Source organism: Simochromis diagramma, unplaced genomic scaffold (genome assembly GCF_900408965.1).
Source record: "Simochromis diagramma unplaced genomic scaffold, fSimDia1.1 OVJJ01000216.1, whole genome shotgun sequence".
NCBI lineage: Eukaryota > Metazoa > Chordata > Actinopteri > Cichliformes > Cichlidae > Simochromis > Simochromis diagramma.
In genome coordinates, this window is record NW_024386883.1 from 13,639,617 (window position 1) to 13,661,934 (window position 22,318).

General features: G+C 38.2%; 2 protein-coding genes across 2 annotated transcripts; both read left to right on the forward strand.

Annotated features, from left to right (window-relative positions):
• Nucleotides 1–5: 5 nt before the first annotated feature.
• htr3b (5-hydroxytryptamine (serotonin) receptor 3B) lies at nt 6–8,710 on the forward strand. The gene is made up of 9 exons (XM_040032419.1): nt 6–422; nt 1,082–1,245; nt 1,436–1,480; nt 1,623–1,732; nt 2,318–2,487; nt 3,908–4,065; nt 6,875–7,085; nt 7,669–7,878; nt 8,290–8,710. The coding sequence occupies exons 1-9, from the start codon at nt 389–391 to the stop codon at nt 8,553–8,555; spliced, it is 1,368 nt and encodes a 455-aa protein (XP_039888353.1). The 5' UTR covers nt 6–388; the 3' UTR covers nt 8,556–8,710.
• A 2,709-nt stretch (nt 8,711–11,419) lies between these two features.
• On the forward strand, nt 11,420–18,560 carry htr3a (5-hydroxytryptamine (serotonin) receptor 3A). Its single transcript, XM_040032672.1, is given in 9 exon segments — nt 11,420–11,507; nt 12,375–12,538; nt 12,792–12,836; nt 13,365–13,474; nt 13,567–13,736; nt 14,200–14,360; nt 16,486–16,736; nt 17,015–17,283; nt 17,425–18,560. Coding segments are annotated over 9 exon segments (1,569 nt in total). The 3' UTR covers nt 17,736–18,560.
• The last annotated feature ends 3,758 nt before the right edge of the window (nt 18,561–22,318 follow it).

A 22,318-nucleotide genomic window follows, 5' to 3' on the forward strand; every position in this document is an offset into this window, starting at 1 on the left:
TTATGGCTTTATTTTCCACTCTCTGGTTCGCAGACATGTACAATTACCCATCAGTCCATTCTTTAGTTCTTCTGTTAGATGCTTCCAGCACTTTTACAACACATACTTAAGTGTTTAGAATTATCCGAAGCTGTAAACTGGACTAAAAACACCTCCAGGGAGCTGTCTCTCTGGGGTGTTTCTATCACATGTATCACCTTACCCGGGTAGTGGAAAATCAATGACAACCAAAAAAATGTCTGCTCTACCCTGTTCATTGCTCCTCCCCTCCTGTCAGGATTGCTGCTGTTGAACTTATTTGATGAAACTGTGGATATTTCTACTTTAACAGGGCAATCATTTTGGGTATGACTCTTGGATAACACCTGTAATCTTGGTTTTTAGCTTGATGTCTCTCATTTGGCTGACGCTGCTGATCTCAGGTAAGATGCTCTTTTTGTAATTGATTGAGATGTCCACATGAATTCATTTAGATGCTTCGTCTTTGTGGCATTTCACATCAGAATGAAGCAGCTGTCACATGTCCTGATTTTTTGTTTTGTTTTAATTGTTTGAGCCATTGCTTTGCTTATTGTATTTGGTCAGCAATACCAGACACATTCAGACGATAAATGCAGAGATAAAGAAAAGGTCACCTTGGCTGATGGTTATTATAAGCATCCTCTTAACAATGTGTTTAAATCCATACAAATTTATTTTAAAAATGTGGATTTCCTTACATTATTCTCGTCGCTTTACATTAAAGTGGCAAAATGAAGGGAATGCGGAACAATGAATGGCTCATGCAGCTACCTTTTTGCAAGACTTAATAAGTGATCCGGGAAATTCAAAGGGGACTTCTTGATACCCCCAGCTTACCCCAAAACTTAATTATCCAATTCTTTTTGTGTTGTGTAAATTCAAGTAGGCAACAGATATTGAGTCTAGGCATGATATGATATCTTTTTTAGTAATCCACTGATGTAATAGTTTAAGCCTCAGATTTTCCTCTGCACCACTGGGTAGCAGCACACCGTTTTGTCCTTTGTGTCCTGTGAGTGTGAGTTGTTTGTCCAAGTGGTAATCTTTCTTTAATTTTCAGCCCATCTGGCTGAATGTGTGCCAGAGAAGCCAAAGAGGTCAGCTCTGAACCAGCTGACCAGGACCCTGCTGAGGAACTACGACTGCGGCGTTCGACCTGTTCACAATTGGACCACTCCTACTACTGTCTACATAGACCTGACACTACGGTCTGTCCTTGATGTGGTATGTTAGCTTTGAATGCTTTCTGCTGTGTTTGTATTGCTCCTAACGTTTATGATATTGCATTTTATTCAGTATCACTTTTCATGCATTTCTATGTTGTTTACAAAGCAACTCAAACAGTAACCTTGGAAGAGTTAATATATAAGAAAAATTTTAGAAATTGTGTTGAAACTCATTTTCTTTTCTTCAGGATGGAAAGACTCAGAGCATCACTACAAGTATTTGGTACAGACAGGTAAATAGCCTTTTTGTGCTTCCTTATTGTTTCTTGCTACACAAGTTAAGAAAAAAAAGGCATTTTTCAGTGTATTAAAATATATATCTTTATGGATAAAAGAGCTTTTTAGTTTAGCTGAAAAATCCTTTGCACTTTTCAGGTCTGGACAGATGAGTTCCTGGTTTGGGATCCAGACGAGTTTGAGGGTATCAAAGAGATCTCGCTGTCATCTGAAGCTATCTGGATACCTGATGTTATCATTAGTGAATTGTAAGAAAGTGTCTGCACAAACTTTTTTTCTTGTGTTCAGTGCAGTGTCCTTCAATTTTGCCCAAGTCTCAAACATTATTAAGTTTCTTAGATTTTAGAAACGTACCACAGATTCCTACTGATCTGATTGTTTTGTATTGTATTAAAGCAATAATACATCAATTGATAACATGGTTTACATTTGCAGTACATTAAAATATTCACATATCTTTTAACATGGCAATGTTTTTTTTAATTTAGTTGTAAACTGTTAGGAAATTACAGCTTTCTGGTAACTGCTGATGTCATGTTTCTGTATTTGAAATTGGATTTTGGAATCCCAGATGCAATCATGAAATAATCAGAATCACAATACTTTATTAATGGCAGAGGAAATTATGTACGTCTCAATCTCAGTAAGTCTAATCAAAATTAGGTTAGAATTCATGTTAAACCTGAGCATTTATAGGTGCTGGTTTAGCATGTCCCCGTTCATGGGACATGGTCCACGAAACAGCCACTTTAGTTATGGATCAGCTCAACAAAAGGTGTCTTGATGTTCATATCTCACCTGTTCTCCCCTCTTTCTCCTCATATCCATTCCAGTGTGGACGAAGGGAAGTCCCCTCCGATCCCCTACGTTTACGTCAACTCTTCTGGCTCAGTAAAGAACAAACGGCCCATACAGGCAGTGCTAGCTTGCACTCTCGAGATGTATGCCTTTCCATTTGACAAGCAGAATTGCAGCCTCACCTTCCGAAGTTTGTTGCACTCAGGTCTGTAAAATCAGCCTACGTTTACAGCAGGAGAGTACAGTTTTCATACCTGTGGTGGAGACTTTCACCAGCTTTAAGTAGAGAAATTCAGTCAGAATGACTTCACTTGGTGTATCTGCCTAATCTCAAAAACAACAGCGTTTTTATTGTTTTTTTATTGTGCAAGAGAAGACAGGATGTGACGAGATATATGAGTGTGTGTAGGTGTGTGTGTGTTGTGTGTTATAGGGGCTGCTGTGTGGAAGTATGGGGCTCTATTCAGTCCAAAAGCCTATGTTAGTGAGGGAGGGAGACAAAGAAATAAAAATAATAATAAAAATAAAGAAATTAGAAAAAATAGGAGCACCTATGGTGATTCAACAGGTTGAGGCTGATTAGATCAACAGTGTTTTTATTTAGTATCACATAAATTGAACTTTTGTTTTTTATAATTTCAGAATCAGAAAACCTTAATTATGTGGTCACAGTTGCTCGAAGAAAGTAAGAACAGTAACTAAGTAAAATAAATTAAATGTTACAATATATTACAAAGTTAAAAAAATCTAACCAAAAGCTCTGATGAATTCATCCAGTTTACATCTGTTACTAGAATCATAGGTATCTATTGCTGCATAAAGTTCAACAAAACACACTTAAATTGTCTTATTCTTCTAACTCAATTCAATTCAATTCAGTTCAATTCGATTTTATTTATATAGCGTCAAATCACAACAACAGTCTCCTCAAGGCGCTTTATATTGTAGAGTAGACCCTACAATAATGCATACAGAGAAAAAAACCCAACAATCATATGACCCCATATGAAGAAGCACTTTGGCGACAGTGGGAAGGAAAAACTCCCTTTTAACAGGAAGAAACCTCCGGCAGAACCAGGCTCAGCGAGGGGCAGGGCCATCTGCTGCGACCGGTTGGGGTGAGAGAAGGAAGACGGGATGAAAGACTATGGTGATCCACTAAAGCAGTAAACAGTCGAACTGTAGAAGCTGTACAGCTAATGTATTGTAATTTCAGCTAGTGTTCTTTCATATGCCTTTGCAACCATCAGTTATCATTGCCTTGTAAACAACATAGCTTCAGCCCTGTGATAAAATCTGAACCATCTCTAGGACAACTGATGAAAGTCATCAACCGATAAAGACAGTGAGTGAAATGCTGAGCTTATTTTATTCCGTATTTGCAGTGTTTATCATGCCATTCAGCTGTAGGGTTTGCCACAGCTGACAGATGACATGTAGATATGACAGTGCACCTTTCTTAAAAATCTGTGGATAGTAGAAGGAAAACTGAATAATTTGAAACTGATTTGTCTGCCACTGTGAGACAAAGGTGACAACACAGTACAAGGAGATAGCAGATACACACTACGCTCATTGTTGTTTCTTCTGCCATCTTATATTCTTCATTATCTCTCCCTCTGCAGTGCAAGAAATAAACTTGGCCCTGTTGAGGAATGAAAACACCACTGCTAAGGATAGAAAGCAGTTCATGAATGATGGAGAATGGGAACTGCTGTCCATTCCTTCACGCTACCGGCTGAGTCAACAAAACGAAACTGAATATGCCTACATCCAGTTTAACGTACGTGACTTATCGTACTTAGCGTACATTCATCACATTTACTGTTACTGTGAGTAATTTAAATGAAACTGGTTATCTTATAAATCTAACAGCAATCAAATACTAATATTTCGGGTGTTTGATAGATTATTACTTCAGAGGCGTAAACGCTCTGTAATAAGTGAGAGAGTAACTGTGCTGTGATGGCTCTGATTGCTAGTCGATGGTGAGCTTTAAACTGTAGTTCTCTGCGGGTTACACCCTGAAGCGTTGCGGTGGAATTGTAAAGTGTAAAGCAATTGGCTGCGACCTTCATGGATTGAGCTAGAGAGCTAATGCCAAATGATGAGGCTGAGGCTGTTTCTGGCAAGTAAAGAGACAGATAGAGAGAGAGAAGCTGATAGACAGGGGAGGGTGAGCAACCATAATGAGACTGTCTCAGTGGCTGCCTGATCAATGGACTTCTTGTTAGCGGGGAGCAAAATGGCCCCATAGCCCATTGCAGGTGGAGAGCAGGGAGGGCTGCTAGTTATCCAGCTCAAAGAGCCGAGGGTTTTTTTTGTAATGGAGCATTTCATGGCTCACTGGGATATTGTTACACTGTGACAGTGTTGTTGCGTGCAATAGATATTTTATATAAAAACGTCTGACTTCTGAGAAAATGTTGCTTTTCACAAGCTGGAGAAAGTAACAGAGCAACATTCAGCTGCTATTAATAACCCAAATACTTGAACATGAACAAACAAATCTACACACATTCAGAATCGAAATCTATAGCCCGAGAAGACCTGATTCTCTATTCATCGAAATGAAAAGTCAAAGTGAAATCCAAACATATTCATTCCAGTTTGGAAGTAAAAAAATGCACTAAAGCATTCATAGTGACGCCTATTCATGCTTTGGAACACAAGCTTATTTAACAGTGAGCCACTTGATGTCACTGCACACTGCTATATTGTTGTTACATAAATAATAATGGCTTGACTCTTTTTATCTCTCGTTGATGACTGGGGCCCATTTCATGAATTTGGCAATTGGGGTCAACTACTTTCACACTAATTTTCTCACTTTTAACTGATCTGAAGAAATGAAAACCTCGAATCCTATGCCCGAACATGGGAAAGGACTGTCAGACTTGCAAATTTTTATTTAATTTGCGAGTGATGATAACTTGGGATGCCAGCAATTTTTGCAATCTGTACCAGAGTAGTGCTCATAAATCACTTTGTGAAGCAGGCTGTAGCTTGACAAATTGAGACGAGCTGAGTGATAGACGTGCTTGTAGACAGCTGATATTCTGCAGAGAACGATGGAAAATGACTTTGAGAGAGAGTGTCCTAGATGTGATGAATAAGACACTCCTGTGATTACATATCATATGTGCTGTGAATGCTAACAAAGTTTAACGAGTGCAGTGTAAACAGAAGTTACTTCGGGGACTCATTCTCTCAGAGAGAGTAATGAAAGGCTCCCTCACAGCAGCAGCTAGTGAAACATCAGTTAGCTGGTAATTATTATCAGGGATGGTTTCAACTTGTTATGACGGGAAACTTTCTAACAGGATTATGTTTAGTTTTTCATTAATCACCATCACGGCACCTCAGACACATGAACACACTAGAGAGGGATTTAATGGTGGTTTTTCAGGGTTTGTGGTTATCAAAATCAGACATAATTGCATTTTAGATTATTACTTGTACTCAACACACAAGTTCACTCGTGTTATCACACAGGAGCCAACAGGCAGCGGTGGTTAGGACTGTTACCACACAGCAAGAAGTCCTTGGGTTAAAATCCACCATCTGGCTGGGGTCTTTCTGTGTGGAGTTTGCATGTTCCCACCATGTCTGTGTGGGTTCTTACCGGGTACCCTGGCTTCCTCCCACAGTCCAAAGACATGCAGTCAGTGGGGTTAGACAATTTAGGTGATTCTAAATGAATGGTTGCCAGTCTGCGTTAACCCTGCGACAAACTGGTGACCTGTCCAGTGCATATCCTGCCTCTTGCCCTATGGCAGCTGGGATACGGTCCAACACAGAATAAATGAAAGAAAATGGATGGAGTGACAGTGGAAATATGTTCAAGATTCGTGAAGTTTATTGTCATATACACCACAAAATACAAGTAGTTACGCAGAGCAATGAAATTCTTACTTTGCAGGTTCCCTTCACACATTTAAATAACAACTAACTAAAATAAAGAGTAAACTTAACCCTGAACATAGAAAATAGCACTGAAAATAATAATAAAGTAAAACAAGTGCAGCTTATGCGTAGGTGTAGTCAGAATTTAAAGTGCAAGTAGTTGCAACACTGTCCCAGTGTAATATATGCAGAGTATGCAATGTTTATATTGTATGAAGTTGTGTTATAAATATATACATATATAAATGTACAAAATTGCAAATTTACAGGTGAGAGATCATTACAGTTCAACAATTAGTTAGTGATTCAGTAGCCTGATGGCCTGTGGATAGAAACTGTTTTTTTTTTTAGTCTGGTTGTCCTTTATGTTACAGCTGATAATGTGTTTTGTGGATTATACAGACTAATAAGGACATTTATTTTGTGAAACAAGACAGTGCTGCTGCTGTTTTGTGTCCTAAGTAAAATGTTCCCCAGTTCCATTCAGGTGGGTTTGGGGGCAGAAATGTCAGAGATAAGTGTTTCATGCACACAGCTGTTTGTCTGGAGAGATAAACAAATATTCCTTGGTTATATTTAAAAGTGACTCCAAAATTAGGTGTGTGAACTGTCAAGACTTGTGGATATTATTTCTGTCTGTCTTCTGTCCTTCATACCTCAGCTCACGGGCCTCATCTTTTATTCAGGTGTTGATTCGCCGGCGCCCCCTGCTGTACGTGGTAGGACTCCTCATCCCGAGCATCTTCCTCATGTTGGTAGATGTGATGAGCTTCTACCTGCCTCTGAACAGCGGTACACGCATCACCTTTAAGATCAGCATACTGCTCGGCTACACCGTCTTCAGAGTCAACATGACAGATGAGCTGCCTGTTACTGCTGTCAGAACTTCACTCATTGGTGGGATTTTAAAGACACACATATGTAAAGCAAACAACCTATATCCTGTTTTTTATTCTGTAACTGAAGCCAGAAAGGTTAATGTAAAATAAATTCCAATGTGCACTGTCTGCAAAACATTAATTTGTAGAATGACAATAGTATGTCTAGTAGTACTGGGGGAATACAAGAGGAAAAACAAGTGGAGCCTAATTGAAGAAGCAGAATCTGAAATACCTTAATTAAATTATGAAGCTCTGAGTGCTCCCCACATTTAATTTTACACACAGTAATTTATCTGGGGAGGCTGCAAACCTGCTCTGCCTTAAATAGAGTGCTCCATGAAAAACCTATAAAGAGTAAGGGTAATGTTAAACCACAGAAAAGATCACTCTTAGACTAAATACCCCAAGACTGGCAGTGTGTCACAATATGAAGGCAGTTTGAGGTAGAATCAGACTGTGAGCATGGAAATAGGTGTCTGGGCAATCAGTAAAGCTTTATTGTAAATATAGGTTATAGTTTGGATTTTATGTAACTAGACACTATTGTAAGTGTTTCTATATTCTCCACCAAGTTTCTGAACTATGCAATCTCCATTTAGGGGTATTCTTTGTGGTGTGCATGGCCCTGCTGATGCTCAGTCTGATCAAGTCTATACTGGTTGTGAAGCTGCTTCACTACAGTGAGAAGGAGGTCAAGGAAATGTCAGTGTCTGCCTGCCTGTTGGACAAGTACGGCTCAGCTGGTCATGTCTTTACTGAGAGTGCTTTAACTTCCATCAAAACCCTCGACCACATAAACCCGTCTGGAGGTAAACTTTAAGACTCGTTTTCCCAAATGTGCTATTGGCAGCGGATATAAGAGTACACTTTTTTTTATTTTTTATTTTTACTTTGCTTCAGCAAAATTGAAAACAACATCATGAGTCATGGGAGGAAAAACACTTAAACGGGAGCCAAGGCACATCTTATCTGTGGGAAAATTTAAGCTCTAAAAATAGAAATAGAAATACACACTGTGCCAAAGCGTATGGAAACTCTTTTTGAAAGTAGGACAAAAATGCATTAGCGGAATAGTTGAGGGTGGAATAGCAGCAGGGTGGCACAGTGGGCCAAGTCAATGGGGCTATTGTACAGGATATAAAGCTGGTAAAGGATATAAACTGTCTCCTACTCCATAAATATATATTCATTACTTACATTGTAATGTTTTTTTTTCTTAGACTATGAGCTTGAAAACTCACTGGATGAGGATCTGCTGTCCCTGAATGAGATCCAGGATACTCCCACTGGGCTGGAGTGGCTCCTCCGAGAGCTGGTTTCCCTCCGTCTAGCTTTTTCCCAGGAGGACAGCGAGTCTTCAGCTCAGAGCGAATGGCTGGCCCTCTGCTCTAAGCTCGACTGCTTCCTGTTTCGCCTTTATCTGCTGGTTCTGGGCTTGTATGCTGGAACGCTGCTGCTGCTCTGGGTCAACTGGAGCTTTGCTTGACTTAACTGCACATTTAAAAACAGTTCTTGCCTATGTCCACTGTACTTGCAGAGATAAATACTGCACTGTTGCTGTGTATAGAATAAACCTGACTTAAATAAAAATATAGGCTACTTCAAGAAGTGCTCATATATATTTAACCTAAGAAACCACTGGTTACAATACACTTTATTTGTATGTTGTTGTTGTATTTTATATGTTGCAATGTGGCTGTTTTTTGACTGTTTTTAGTTTTAATCACAGTTTTGGACCTTTGGGGTCTAAGAACAGGATGTGGTCAAAACAACAGTTTATTCAGATTATATAAATTATTTAAAAAAACTATGTTTATTACTGACAGATTGAGTAATGCCTTTTAAATAGCCAGTACAAATATTTGGCAAAACTGCAAAAAGTACACTTGAAGTCTTCTGGAGCAATAGCTACTCTTTAAATATGCTGCTCGCGTAACCGCCACCGCTCTAGCCATCGTAGCACTGTATCATCATTCTGACAAAGACATTATTGTATCGGCTCTGTTATTATGTTTCCCGGCAGTGAAGATTTACTCAGAGATACTGTACAATAAAGTAGCTCTCAGGAGAAAATTCTCACTTCCAGTGTGATGCTATGATATTGTATTCATACTTTAATCTCCATCCTACTGCCACAAAATGGATCAGTGAAAACCTTTCAGAGCTCAGCTGCTGTGTCTCTACTCCCTGGTGGTTTCCTAATAGTCCTAATAAGAATATCAAATGTGCACAGAAAACTTGCCAGTGTAACGATCAATATTAATGTAGTTTTGACGGTATCAGCAACCTCTTTTTTCCAGTATATCTGGTTACACGATGTTATGCAACACATCTGAAAATAAATCTTTCATCATTGCTTTGTTAGTGTCTCTATGAGGCTTCCAGTGGCTGTTTAAGATGTCTGCATTCGCTTTGTTTTGGATATAAATGTAATCTGTAGATGTTTGTGCCTGTTTTTTTTTTTAAATAAAAGTAATAACCACAAAAAGAATGTGATTATTTTGCAAAGATAAAACATGACAGAAGAAGCAACAAAAGCTTTTGTGAGGCAAAGGAACGATGGATCCTGCCTTTCTGAAATACACATGATTACAGACTTAGTATGCATCCATTTAGAGAGACAGCTACAAGCCCTCAAAGGCTTCGCTGCTCATATTCATTATTTCTGAAACCCGGAGAGCAGGCGAGTGAAAAAGTAGGCCACAAAACCTTTCTTTAGGAAATTTCACATGAATGAAACTAAAGAGTTGTTACAACCCTCCATGGCTTAGAGCTAAAGGTTCAATCCAAATCAAACCTAGGTTTTTTTTGTTTGAATTGCAATCTGAATTTGAAAACTACTTACATTATATGAGCCAAAAACCAAAGCTTTCAGTATTTTAGATATGGTCAGTGTGAAAGTGAACTACAATATCGTCCTCTTTCAAGGTGCAGTTAAGATCAGGGGCTAAACATGTGGCACAGAGGCCAGAATTTTAAGATTTTATGATTAGGCTTAAAACTTTCCTTTTTGCTAAAGCATATAGTTAAGGCTGGATCAGGTGACCCTGAAATCTCCCTTAGTTATGCTGCAATAGGTTTAGGCTGCTGGGGGATTCCCATGATGCATTGAGTATTTCTTCTTCAGTCAGCTTTCTCACTCACTATGTGTTAACAGACCTCTCTGCATTGAATCATACTTGTTATTAATCCGTCTCTCTTCCACAGCATGTCTTTATCCTGTCTTCCTTCTCTCACCCCAACCAGTCGCGGCAGATGGCTCCGCCCCTCCCTGAGCCTGGTTCTGCTGGAGGTTTCTTCCTGTTAAAAGGGAGTTTTTCCTTCCCACTGTTGCCAAAGTGCTTGGTCACATGATTGTTGGTTTTTTTTCTCTGTATGTATTATTGTAGGGTCTACCTTACAATATAAAGCGCCTTGAGGAGACTGTTGTTGTGATTTGGCGCTGTATAAATAAAATTGAATTGAACTGAATAAAACTGGCCTGCCAAAGAGCCCAGTTCACCTTGCTACTTTGCAAAGGCTAACAGTTGCAAATGATTCATTAATCATTTAAATTTTTTAATAAGGCATACCACTATTCCTTGTATAGCCATGAAAATGTATTGAAAGTAAATAGTATTTCTAGATCCTGATAAATTGCAACATACCACTGTTGTTTAAATCCAAAAGCACAGAACATGTGAAGCTTACGTGCATTTGTGGACTTCACTGTTGTCTGGAAATTGTACAGCAAGTGTAATGATAGTAGACTCAGTAGTAATAGGGATGATGGAGCATTTTGAAGGCAGATCCAGCAAAGATTATTTCAGTGTTGTAAAGATAACTGGGCTGTATGCGGCACATAATCAGTTTACTCATAGTAAGTACTGTAGATAGAGCAATCCTGGCCACGAACATTTGCAGTATAGTATGCTCTGAGGTGTGAACAAAATATTATGCCCTTTCCTCAAAAGTTAATGGGCATATTTACCAAACAAAATGTACCCTGATGTAAAACTGAGGACAGCTGAAAACTGGCTAATAAAAATTCACACCGCCACGCTCCTTTTTAATTGTTTTTAAGGCATTGATTGCTGACACTTTGAGACTAAAATGAGATGACATTCTTGCCTAATGGTTTCTTAATTGGTAAACATTGTAACATACTGGCCTGGGATCGTATTATTGAATTAAATAACTTCTCAGACATGACATATGATCCAGTCGCAGAACTCTGGCTCCATTTATCTGAGCGAGCTGCTGCTTTATTGAACAAGGAGTGGTGTCAGAGCAGACGGATACACCCTCATGAGTGGAGTGACACTAACAAGGTTTTGATAGTGGATGTGAGCGAAGCGATGCATATAGTGGATGGATGTGGAGGATATAGGTGCCAGGCATCCTGAGGCCTTTCATCAGAGCGACAGGCAGACTTCAGCAGCAACAAGGGAAAACACAGGTGAACTAGCAGCATGAGATTCTCATCAGCCTGGACAGCACTCTGCTTCCTTCTGATTAATGAAGCCTCAAAAGAATGCACAGGTACACCAAAGTATTTAATTTTATTGTTAACCTAAGCCAGTTTTGGGCCTTGGGTTCACCAAATATCAGGGAAAATATTAATGATAGTTTAAAATGGTATTAGCTTTCCTGTGTAATATTTTTGCTAGTCTTCATTTGACTTTCTAGTCCAATCTTAGCTGTTTTATTTTAGTCACATCTGTCTTGTAACAAATTAAGTGTTTTTGCAAAAAGTTGAATCTTAATAACTGGATATATCCTAAAGATTTATATATCTATCATTTAAATAAAATAAAATGAAAGTGTCTCAAACAGAAAGAAATATCGCAGAAACAGCTGACATTAATTGTACGTATAAAAGATAAAGGATATATGTTGAGAAATAAAAAAAGCAATGAACACTTAAAGTACTGTTATATTTGTGGTGAAATACGGTATGGAACTTCAAAACATTTATGCTTTGAATGCTTGGAAATGTAGTTTTTTGATTAAATATACGTGACATGTAGCTGTTATCTGTCATCTGAAACAAGAAATGCATATTCCTTATGAAATACATTTAGTTTAAAAATATTCAGTGCATTTAATATTCATAATGATTTCCTTCTAATTATTTTTGATGAATTCCATTTTTATTTTTATATGAAGTTTTATTAAACACATTTGTTTGTCATTTGTGATTTTAACTATTTCTTTAACGGCATATATTTATATGTGCATATATTATTATATATATATATATTATATTAGTGTGTCTATTAGATTTTTTATGGGTTTTTCAAATTTTCACTGTAACTTTTTTCAGCAAAGAAACTGGGCAGCAGCACCGGAAGATTTGCCAATGCCACCTTAGTGCGACTGGCAGAATTTTTGAGTGTCGGTTATAAGAAAGGAGTGAGACCAGTGAAAGACTGGAACACCCCTACTAATGTGGAAATTGACCTCATGGTATACTCTATCCTTAATGTGGTGAGTTATGCTGTCTACAAAGCAATTACTATTTTCTGTGTGTTATTTTTTTTTTTTTAAAGAAATCATCATTAAGTACACAATGTGTCATAATTATGCATACATGAGCATGCACAAGTACACAGTCATTTTGTAAAGCTGAATCTAAATCATTGCTTTCACATGTTAGGATTTAAAAAAAACCCCATAGAAGCACCAGTGTAACGTGGACCATGTTTTTCCCCTGATTTCTCTGTTTTGTTTTGTGTTAAAGGATGAGAAGAATCAGGTGTTAACAACATACGTCTGGTACAGACAGGTAAGAAAAATAAAAAATCTTGATGTATATTGTTTGCTTACTTTATCTGTAATTGTGGTATTATTAATTTATCACATATTTGATCTATTTGACATGGCAAATATGTGGTTACTCAACAATAAGTTTTAGTATTCACATTCATGCCATTTAAAACAAAAAACTTTCAGTTATGATTGATTTTTTTTTCCCTCTTTGAAACCATTACATTTTCTCATGGGGCTGTGTAAGTGCCATAAACACAGACAAACAAACCAAATGTTTGCTTGTCTTTGTTTGGACAAATGACTAAATCAATAAATACGCCATTAAAAGACACAAAGTATTATCTATAAAATTTAGACATTAGTCAACTTATAAAGTGCTGCATGAAATATGTTTGCTTTAACTTACATCTGTGTTTGCTTTTCTTTGTATTCCTTTGTGTTCACTTAATAATGACACCACACTCAGTCCATATTTTCTGACATAGTGCAATTAAAAAAATCTTTACATTCTGTTTGGTTCTTTCTGCACTCCTGAATATTTCAGTCATGGAAAGATGAGTTCCTGGTGTGGGATTCACAGGACTTTGATGGAGTCAAAAAAATTTCCATACCCACGGCTAATGTTTGGGTTCCTGACATCCTCATCAATGAGTTGTAAGATTATGCTATTACTAGTTCTAACAGACAGACCCTCTCGCATTTCTGTTACAATGATTAAAACTGTTATTTCTGTCTGTGACCTGCAGTGTAGACGTGGGGAAGTCTCCAGACATTCCTTACGTTTATGTCACAGATGATGGAGTTGTGCGCAACTACAAGCCCATCCAGGTTGTCACAGCTTGCACTCTCAATATCTACAACTTCCCATTTGATGTACAGAATTGCAGCCTGACCTTCCAAAGCTGGCTCCATACCAGTAAGATATTTCACCGAGTTATTAATTAATTTATCATTAAATAACAGTCATTCTCGCAATTTTGTTTTTCTAAAAACATTTTTATTATATGACATTTAAATGAACATTTTATTATTTTTATTCCTAAAAGTATTCTCATGTATAAGAATGCTAACAAGCCTCTAACAAGCCAAACGTACATTTTAGATTAGAAGTATTTGTGAATGCTTTAAAAAAAATGCAATGAATAGTTCATATTTATCAATTACGTGCATGCAAATTGAACTAAACAAAAAAAAAAAAAGCTAAATCCAATCAATGTCTTTGAAGCAGCACCACTTCTTGTAAGTCTTGGCTAGAACAACTGCTCTGTTTGATGAATCCATCAACTCTCTCCCGCTGTGAGAGAGCACAGAGGTAGGTGAAGGCTGACGTGTTGCCATGGCTGTTTCACGCTGCTCCCAATATTGTGTTCGATTTGTAGTTGATGACATCAACATCACCCTGATGCGAGAGCCCGAGGAACTCAGTAAAGACAAGAGTGTCTTCATGAACCAAGGAGAGTGGGAGTTACTTCATGTACTATCCAAATATAAGAACTTCAGTGTGGACAAAGAAGAGTATTACGCTGAAATGAAATTTCATGTGAGTGTAAAGATTTACTAAGTTGTATAGAGCATACAAAAACTCAGAACCAATGTAATAGGTCAAGATAGAGAAACAGTGAAAACAATAGAGTGACCAAAAATAAAAAATAGACATAAGAATTTCAGCTTCAATTTAAGGGGTTTATCAGAAGTACTGAATTAACTCTTCAGAAATTCAAGCATTTTTATACAAAGTCCCTCATTTTTGGAAGTTCAAAAGTAACCGGACAACCCCGATGTTAAACAAAAGGATTTTTTTATGATTAAATTCTTTGCACTCACTGACTCCCTGAAGTCCATGGCCATCATCTTTTTCCTCCGGCGATTAAGGACTATCCCATTTTTCTGCTTTGAAAAACTTGTGAGGTGCTTTTGCAGGTTGTTTTGCGTCACTAACCATTTGCTCTGTGAAACGCTGTCTGGCTGGCAGGATTTGGTGGAATCTAAGAAAGTATAACCCTTTGCACTTCAGAATTCATCCTGATACTTTTATCAGCAGTTGAGTCATTACTAAACACCAGTGACCTGTCTCTATTGAAAGCCATGTTTGACAGATGATGTGGGCCATTCCTTTCCCTCTCCATACGTTTCTTTTACAGTCAGTCTGTTACAAGTGAATCCTGGTTCCATGATTTGGATTTTTTTCCAGAGCTGTGCAGGCTCCTTTAGATCTTTAGAAAAGTCTAATCTGGCCTTCTTGTTTTTGAGTGGAACAAGTGGTTTGCACGTTGTCGTAAACTGCATTTACGATGATGAAACCATCTCTCAATTGGAGACTTTGATCATGATACACATACCTTCTTGAGAGTGCTCTTGGCTTAGCAAGGTGTTGTGAAGTTGTTTTTCTTAACCATGGAAGAAATAATTCTGTGATCATTTACTTTAGTTATCTTTTGTGGTCTTTCAGACCTTTTGGTGTTGATGAACTACAGTGAATTCATTCTTTTTAAGCACACATCAAACTGTCGCAAAAGCCACTAAAAAGGCTTTTGCTATCTCTCTGACAGGTTTATTTTCATTTTTCAACCAGATGATGGTCTTGTTGACTTGCACAGACATCTCTTGGCTGTCTCTTGAACAGGCACCAAATGCAAGTTCAGTACTTGGAATTGAAAAAAGACAGGCATCACCTGATCGTGAAATGTTGTCAAGCCAATTCTCTTTGAACCTGTGAAAATAGGGGACTATGGATAAAAATTGGTATAATTCCTAAACAACTAATGCAACACTTTTGCTAAACCTCTTGAATTTAAATCTTCACTTTAATAAAATTAGCAGTGTTTTATTTCAAATCCACTGCAGTGGTCCCGAGAGGTAAAATTACAATTGTTCAAATACTTCCAAATAACTTTGGACCTGACTATGTATTCATCATCATGCTTTATAGTCAGGGGTGCACATAAGTGGTCCGCAGGTGCGCATTCACTGTCAAAATAAAAGACGCGCACCAGATAAGAAGTTGCAACGCGTGTTTGAGATAAGAGTTTCTGGAGGAGGACAGACATTTGTTTAGAACTCTTAAAGATGTCGAAGATGCAAGCTCCTTTAAGCAATTACTTTGGTGTTCCTCCACCTCCAAAGAAATGTCAGAAGGAGTCTGAACCGCAAAAGAAGCACGTATTCTCGGAAAAGTGGTTGCAGGAGGTGAGCTGGCTTCAAACAAATGATAAACGCACAGAGATGTGGTGCGGAATGTGCCGTGAAAATCCCACTCTAGCGGACAAAAACAGTGCTTTTTATATGTACGCAAACGCGAGTTGCAACTTCTTATCGGGTGCGCTTCTTTTATTTTGACAGCGAATGCGCACCTGCGGACCACTTATGTGCGCCCCTGTTTATAGGTTATAGTTAATGTTCTTACTATGATTTACAGTGAAAGCTGAAAGGTCTTTTTTAAAAATCATTTTACCTTGTGTGTATTTTTCTCATTGCCTGTGGTACAATTGCTCAAAATCTATTCCCAGGTGATAACACTGTTGATAAACTGCTTATACCAACAAGAAACAAGAAACATGTTCCCATCTGTTCCCCAGATTCCCAGTTTTTATGAAAAGAAATGCTAAACATGTCCTCCCTCATTTGATAGCACACATTTTAACTTGACTCTAAACTAAATCTCCCAGGTGGTGATCCGACGGCGACCATTATTCTACACCGTGAACCTGCTGCTGCCCAGCATCTTCTTAATGGTGATGGACATTGTGGGTTTCTATCTGCCACCAGACAGTGGAGAGAGAGTTTCATTCAAGATCACTTTGCTGCTGGGCTACTCTGTCTTCCTCATCATTGTGTCTGACACTCTGCCTGCCACTGCCATAGGAACCCCGCTAATTGGTGACTAGAATCAATTACGCTCACCGGCAGTTTGTATTCAAATGAGCATTTTCTGTGACTATGTAGAGATGAGTTTAAAATATTTTGCCTGAAGGCAGTCTTACTTTTCTTTAAATGTATGGGTAAACAAAACAGAGAAAAATATGTCAGGGGAGATCAACACCATGAACAGCTATTGGTTTGTAGTAAAGCATGCAGTGACAGATGGCTGAGGGCAAAACATCACCTGAGCTGAAAACTATCCCAGGATGGATTGGGTGTCAGGCCACATCTTTCATCATTTACCATACTACCCTTTATCATTTATATACTACAATTCATTAATTTTTTAAATCTTATCTGTCCTACAGGTGTGTACTTTGTGGTTTGCATGGCCCTCCTAGTAATCAGCCTAACAGAAACTGTACTGATTGTACGTTTGGTCCACAAACAAGACCTGCAGCCCCCTGTGCCCCAGTGGCTGAAGTATCTGGTGTTGGAAAGAGCTCCAGTCCTTTTCTGCATCCACAAAAAGCACCGGCTATGTTCCAGACTTTCCTCTCAGTCCACTGACATGGAGAACTACAAGGAAAACAACTATGGAAGTGGTAGGTATTGAAGAAAACAAGTAAAGTGGCTAATATAATTCATCATCACACTTAAATAATGCAGAAAATAAGGAAAAATCCCTAAATGCTTTTAAGCTTTAGCACTGTAAATAATCCTGCAACTCCAATCAAATCCTACAGCCCCGTGCTCACTCCACCACACCTGCGAAATCGGCCGAAAGCTCAGCCAGCATGAGAGAGAAGGTGGACTGCTTGGACTGCACCTGACTCCAGCTAAGGACAACGTCCCACCTCTCATGGACAACATCCTGCAAGAGGTGACAACGATACGTCACTTCCTAGAGAAGAGGGACAAGTGCCGTGAAATTGCCAAGGAGTGGCTCCAGGTTGGCTATGTGCTTGACGTGCTGCTCTTCAGAGTCTACTTGGTGGCCGTGGTGGCCTACAGCATCACCCTGGGCACACTGTGGTCTGTTTGGCAGGCCGCCTAAGTTATAGCACTGTACTGCTGTGGGCACAAGCTCGAAAGCAGGAAATCAAGAATGCCAGAGTTAGTCGGTCTGTGCCACATGTAGCTCATAGGATACATTAAGGCACTCACATAGCAACTGGATATGAAACAATACAAATAGTCCCACACACATGAAAATGCACCTATTATCCATCATTATGAGGGATTACAAAGAATGAGAAGCAAGAACAGAAGCGTGTGACTCAGATCTGCAAGACAAACATGAAAATACAGCATAAAATGCAGGTAAATATCGTGTAAAACCCAGACGAATATAGCAAAAGTGCTGTGACAAACCAGGAGATACACATAAAAAAAGTAAAATTGGTCAAAGTGGTGACATTAAGGTTGTTATCGCAGATGTTGCTGTGTCAAATTTGAACTCAAGTAGTCTACAGACGTTGTTGGGTTAAGTGGTGAGTGCTAGGTTCTGGGAGCAGAAGATATATGTGAGAAATTAAAGTGCTTAACATGCATAGAAGAAAAGCGCTATGTAAATGCAAGTCCAAATATCCAGCATGTGTGTTATCTGTACATTCATTTATATTAGTGAGGCAAGAATTGCATTTTATTAACTGCTTTGCATACGAGTGATGTTGTTTGTTTATTTAGTGTCTTTTTTGGACAGAAGACTGTTAATTATTTTCATGCTTCAAAGCATGAGAAATATGTGAAATCTATTGAATTCTTTTTATTACACACTTTCTGGTGTTTTTGTGCCATCAAGAGATGATATATAATTATATACAGTGAAAAAATACAATGTCTGTATAATTATACACTGAAAAAATGTAGAATGTTAAAAAAAAATGTAAAATGCATAATGTTCATTTACAACCAGTTAAAAATACCACTGGTTAGTCATCAAATAAAAGAAGTAAAAAAAAAAAAAAAAAATAGCAGTCTTTGCTTTTTATAGAAGTCCATGTGTGCCACAGTATTTCATTAAAAATACACAGTCATATAAAACATAAAATCAAACAAAGCAAATGATAAAAACTACATTTATAAGAGCTTCCATTTATGTAATGGTGTGTAAAATGAAGTTTTCTAAAGATATGTCTTTGCACCTGGACACTATGAAATGAAAAATGACTTCCATAGTTTAGGTTTCGGAAGCTGCATTGTTCCACTCTACTAAAAATATAACGCTGAAGTTCAGAGTTTTAAAAAATCGTAACAGAGAAAAACACCTTTTCATAGAATTTATCACAAAAAGAATCATAATCAAGCCACTGAAGCTGTAACGTGCCTTGCAAATGAACCCACAGATATTAGACAAACACACTCACACACAGTACAGTACGTGTCACATGTGATATGCAGTTTATAACAAAATAGACTTTTTAGCTTTTTTTTCTGCCTGCAGTCCACCACAGCTGCCAGAGGATGGCACCATGTACAATAACATCAGTTTCCCTCAATAGCAGTGAGTCACTGAAGGTCTGATGTGCATATTATCAGTGGCCCGCATGAATGCTTCTTATCAGTTTTAGTGCACCCAGAGAATTTTTAGAGTAATAGCAGAGGGGGAATACATTTGCGATATTCACTGCCATCTTTTTCTCTAGTATGATTAAATGATTGTGTAAGTTAGACTAAATGCATTTTGTGGATTTTTTCCCCCCACTTTCATGTTGCACAATTTGGACAATGTCACGTTAAAGGTTAATTAAATCAGTTTACACGACCTATCAGTCTGTTCAACTTGTAGCTCTTTGTGCAAAAACGCAATGCAAATGAGATGAATGACACTATATAAGGTCTCCTCCCTAGCCCCATCACAATTGCATGCTAAAAGAAGAATAATCATTTTAAAGTATAGCTCTTCCTTAGTTTTGTTTTTCTCTCATGGGAGAAAATGGGAAATAGGTACAGCAACATACAAACATACATGGAAATAAAGTACACAAAAAGAGTTTGTACAATTCCAATAACCTCGACTGTTAATATTGGTAATGACTACTTTTATTCTTCAGTACATGCCTGAACTTTCTGAGAAAAGCTTTCTCGCAATTTCCTTAAGTAGTCCTCAGGAATAGTTAACCGGGCTTCTTGAAGGACATTTAAAGCTCTGCTTCGGGTGTTGGCTGTCTTTTGTTCTGTTCGCTGTCAAGATGATCCCACACTGCTTCAGTAATGTTGACATCTAGTTACTGGGGAGGCCAATCTATGACTGGCAGTGTTCTGTTGTGTGTTTTTCTCTCCGGGTATGCTTTTTCTGCACTGGCAGTTTTAGGAACCTTTTTTTTTTAGGTCAGTGTTAAGTGGCTTAAAAAACAAACAAAGCATTGCTCTGGTCAGGTACAAGGACTGGACTGAAAGTGACTGAAAAAGCAATCAGAAAGCCTGAAGAACTATTGCTCATGACCACTTAAAAATGAAAAGGAAGTGTGTCTCTTTGGAAGCAAAATTTAAAGGAATAAGGGATCTCTTAAGTCTTAAGACTCGCTTAAGCTTCTGTTTTATCTCTGAGCAATAAGCTGTGCAACTTAAGGTATGTGCTATGTAAAATGCACTGTGATGATAACATCATATCTGAAAAGCTCTAACATATATCAACTTAGCTTCCTCTTAAATCATTGACCGATGACTGGGGTTATGTCTGAACTGTTTACGTCTTTGCTGACAAGATTTCAGATTCAGATTTCAATGGCGTAGTTCATGTGGTTGATTTAAAAACAGTCTGGTTGAGTAAGCGATTAATAGTTGGAATTAAACCATCATTAATCCTCCCTTCACCACCAAACAGGGAACCTTGGAGTCATCACTCTAATAATCCACTCTTTACATATGTGGGTCAAAGATCAGCACTCAAACCTGATTCTGTAAAACAAAGCCCCTACACTGTTCCTTCTACCATCCTGACAAACCATTCACTTACCACTGCCCTTTCCTTTCCCATGCCCCAAAATAACATGAAAGTCACATCAAAGTCCAACAAATCTGCTCACAGTTAGTTTTTGGCCTCATTTCCTGTTTTTGTTTTCTCCCAAAAAAACAAGAAAAGAAGAAAAAATCAAACGGGAAAAACTACACTAATCTGCAATGTGTTTTGGATGTAATACTTTGGAGTGTTCTGCATAAATGAAACAGGGAAACTGGAGAGCTGCCTCATTAGTTTCCAATACGCTGAAGTCAAGATCTGATCTCGTGTGCCAGAGAGAGGAAATGAGCAAATATAGGAGGATTATTGGGAAATATTGGAGACACTTTTGATGTGACACTGTATTTATTTGTTGGACACACACAGCCGGGCTTGCCTTCTCTAGTTTTATTGGGCATAAAATTCTGGGAACCACACAGAACTGACAATGGATGTTTATTACCCCAGATATGAGCGGCGATGACATTAACTACAAACACACAACACTGCAAGCATTTACAAAATATACTCCATATATATTATGCGCTGCGCAGTAATGCACACCCAGGCAGGATGATTATACTGATGTCAGAACACCTCATTGTTAGTACATTTAATTGCTGACTGTAGCAATGAAAGGACAGTTGGAGGGATGTCTTTTGTTTTTTCCTATCCTGCCTGTGTGATGTGAATGCAACATTTAAGCCTCACCAGCACTGAGGATGAAATTTCAAAGCTTGCTCTAAGTATCATGGTAACAGAAAAGACCCTCAAATCAGTGAAGTCAAAGGATTTTCTTCTCAGGAAACATACATTTTCTCAGCAAATGTTGTACAATCCACCTATTCAGTGCTGTCTTTTGTTTGGAAAGGGTAGCATGTGGAGATTTTAGCCTGATGATGGCACTGGGAAAAAAAAAATAAGGCCTTGTTAAAGCATTCATACAAAAAAACATGTCCAATGCACCAGAGGAGACAAATAAATCCTGCTCCCTCGCCAAATTATGAACATGATTATGTTCATAATACTATTTAATGTAAGCATAAGTAAGTAAAATGATGAATAATAATTACCATATTTGTTTTTTTTAAGTTTTCTCAATTGTTTTGATACAATTCAGCAATCAAAGCTTGTTTCACATGAGTTAGAATATGCAGTCGAGCACTTCACTTAAACACTGTGACCACTGAGTAAAAGCCTTTACTCACTGCTGTTTTAGGACTTTGACATCAAAATGTTTTTCTACTTTTTATCAAAAAATACCAACTATTTTTTTACTGGCCCTAAAAAATTAGTGTTCAGACCCAAAAATGAAATGTGGGATCCAAACCAGTACTAGACAGATCTATCTAAAGGTGTACCTAATAAATTGTCCAGTGATACTGCTATTGTTACACTACTAACAATAGTAGTGGGCAGGGATAGCTCAGTAAGTAGAGTGGTGGCCCCATGATCAGGAGGTCGGGGGTTCGATTCCCCTGAACAACTACCCTGAGGTACCCCTGAGCAAGGTATCGTCCCTACACACTGCTCCAATGGCTGCCCACTGCTTCACTGAGTGAATGGGTTAAATGCAGAGAGGAATTTCCCCACAGGGATCAATAAAGTACTTTCTTTCTTTCTAAAGATATTTGTTACTGTCTTGATGAACTTCAGAATCAGAATACTTTAATAATCCCTACGGAAATTATGTCATT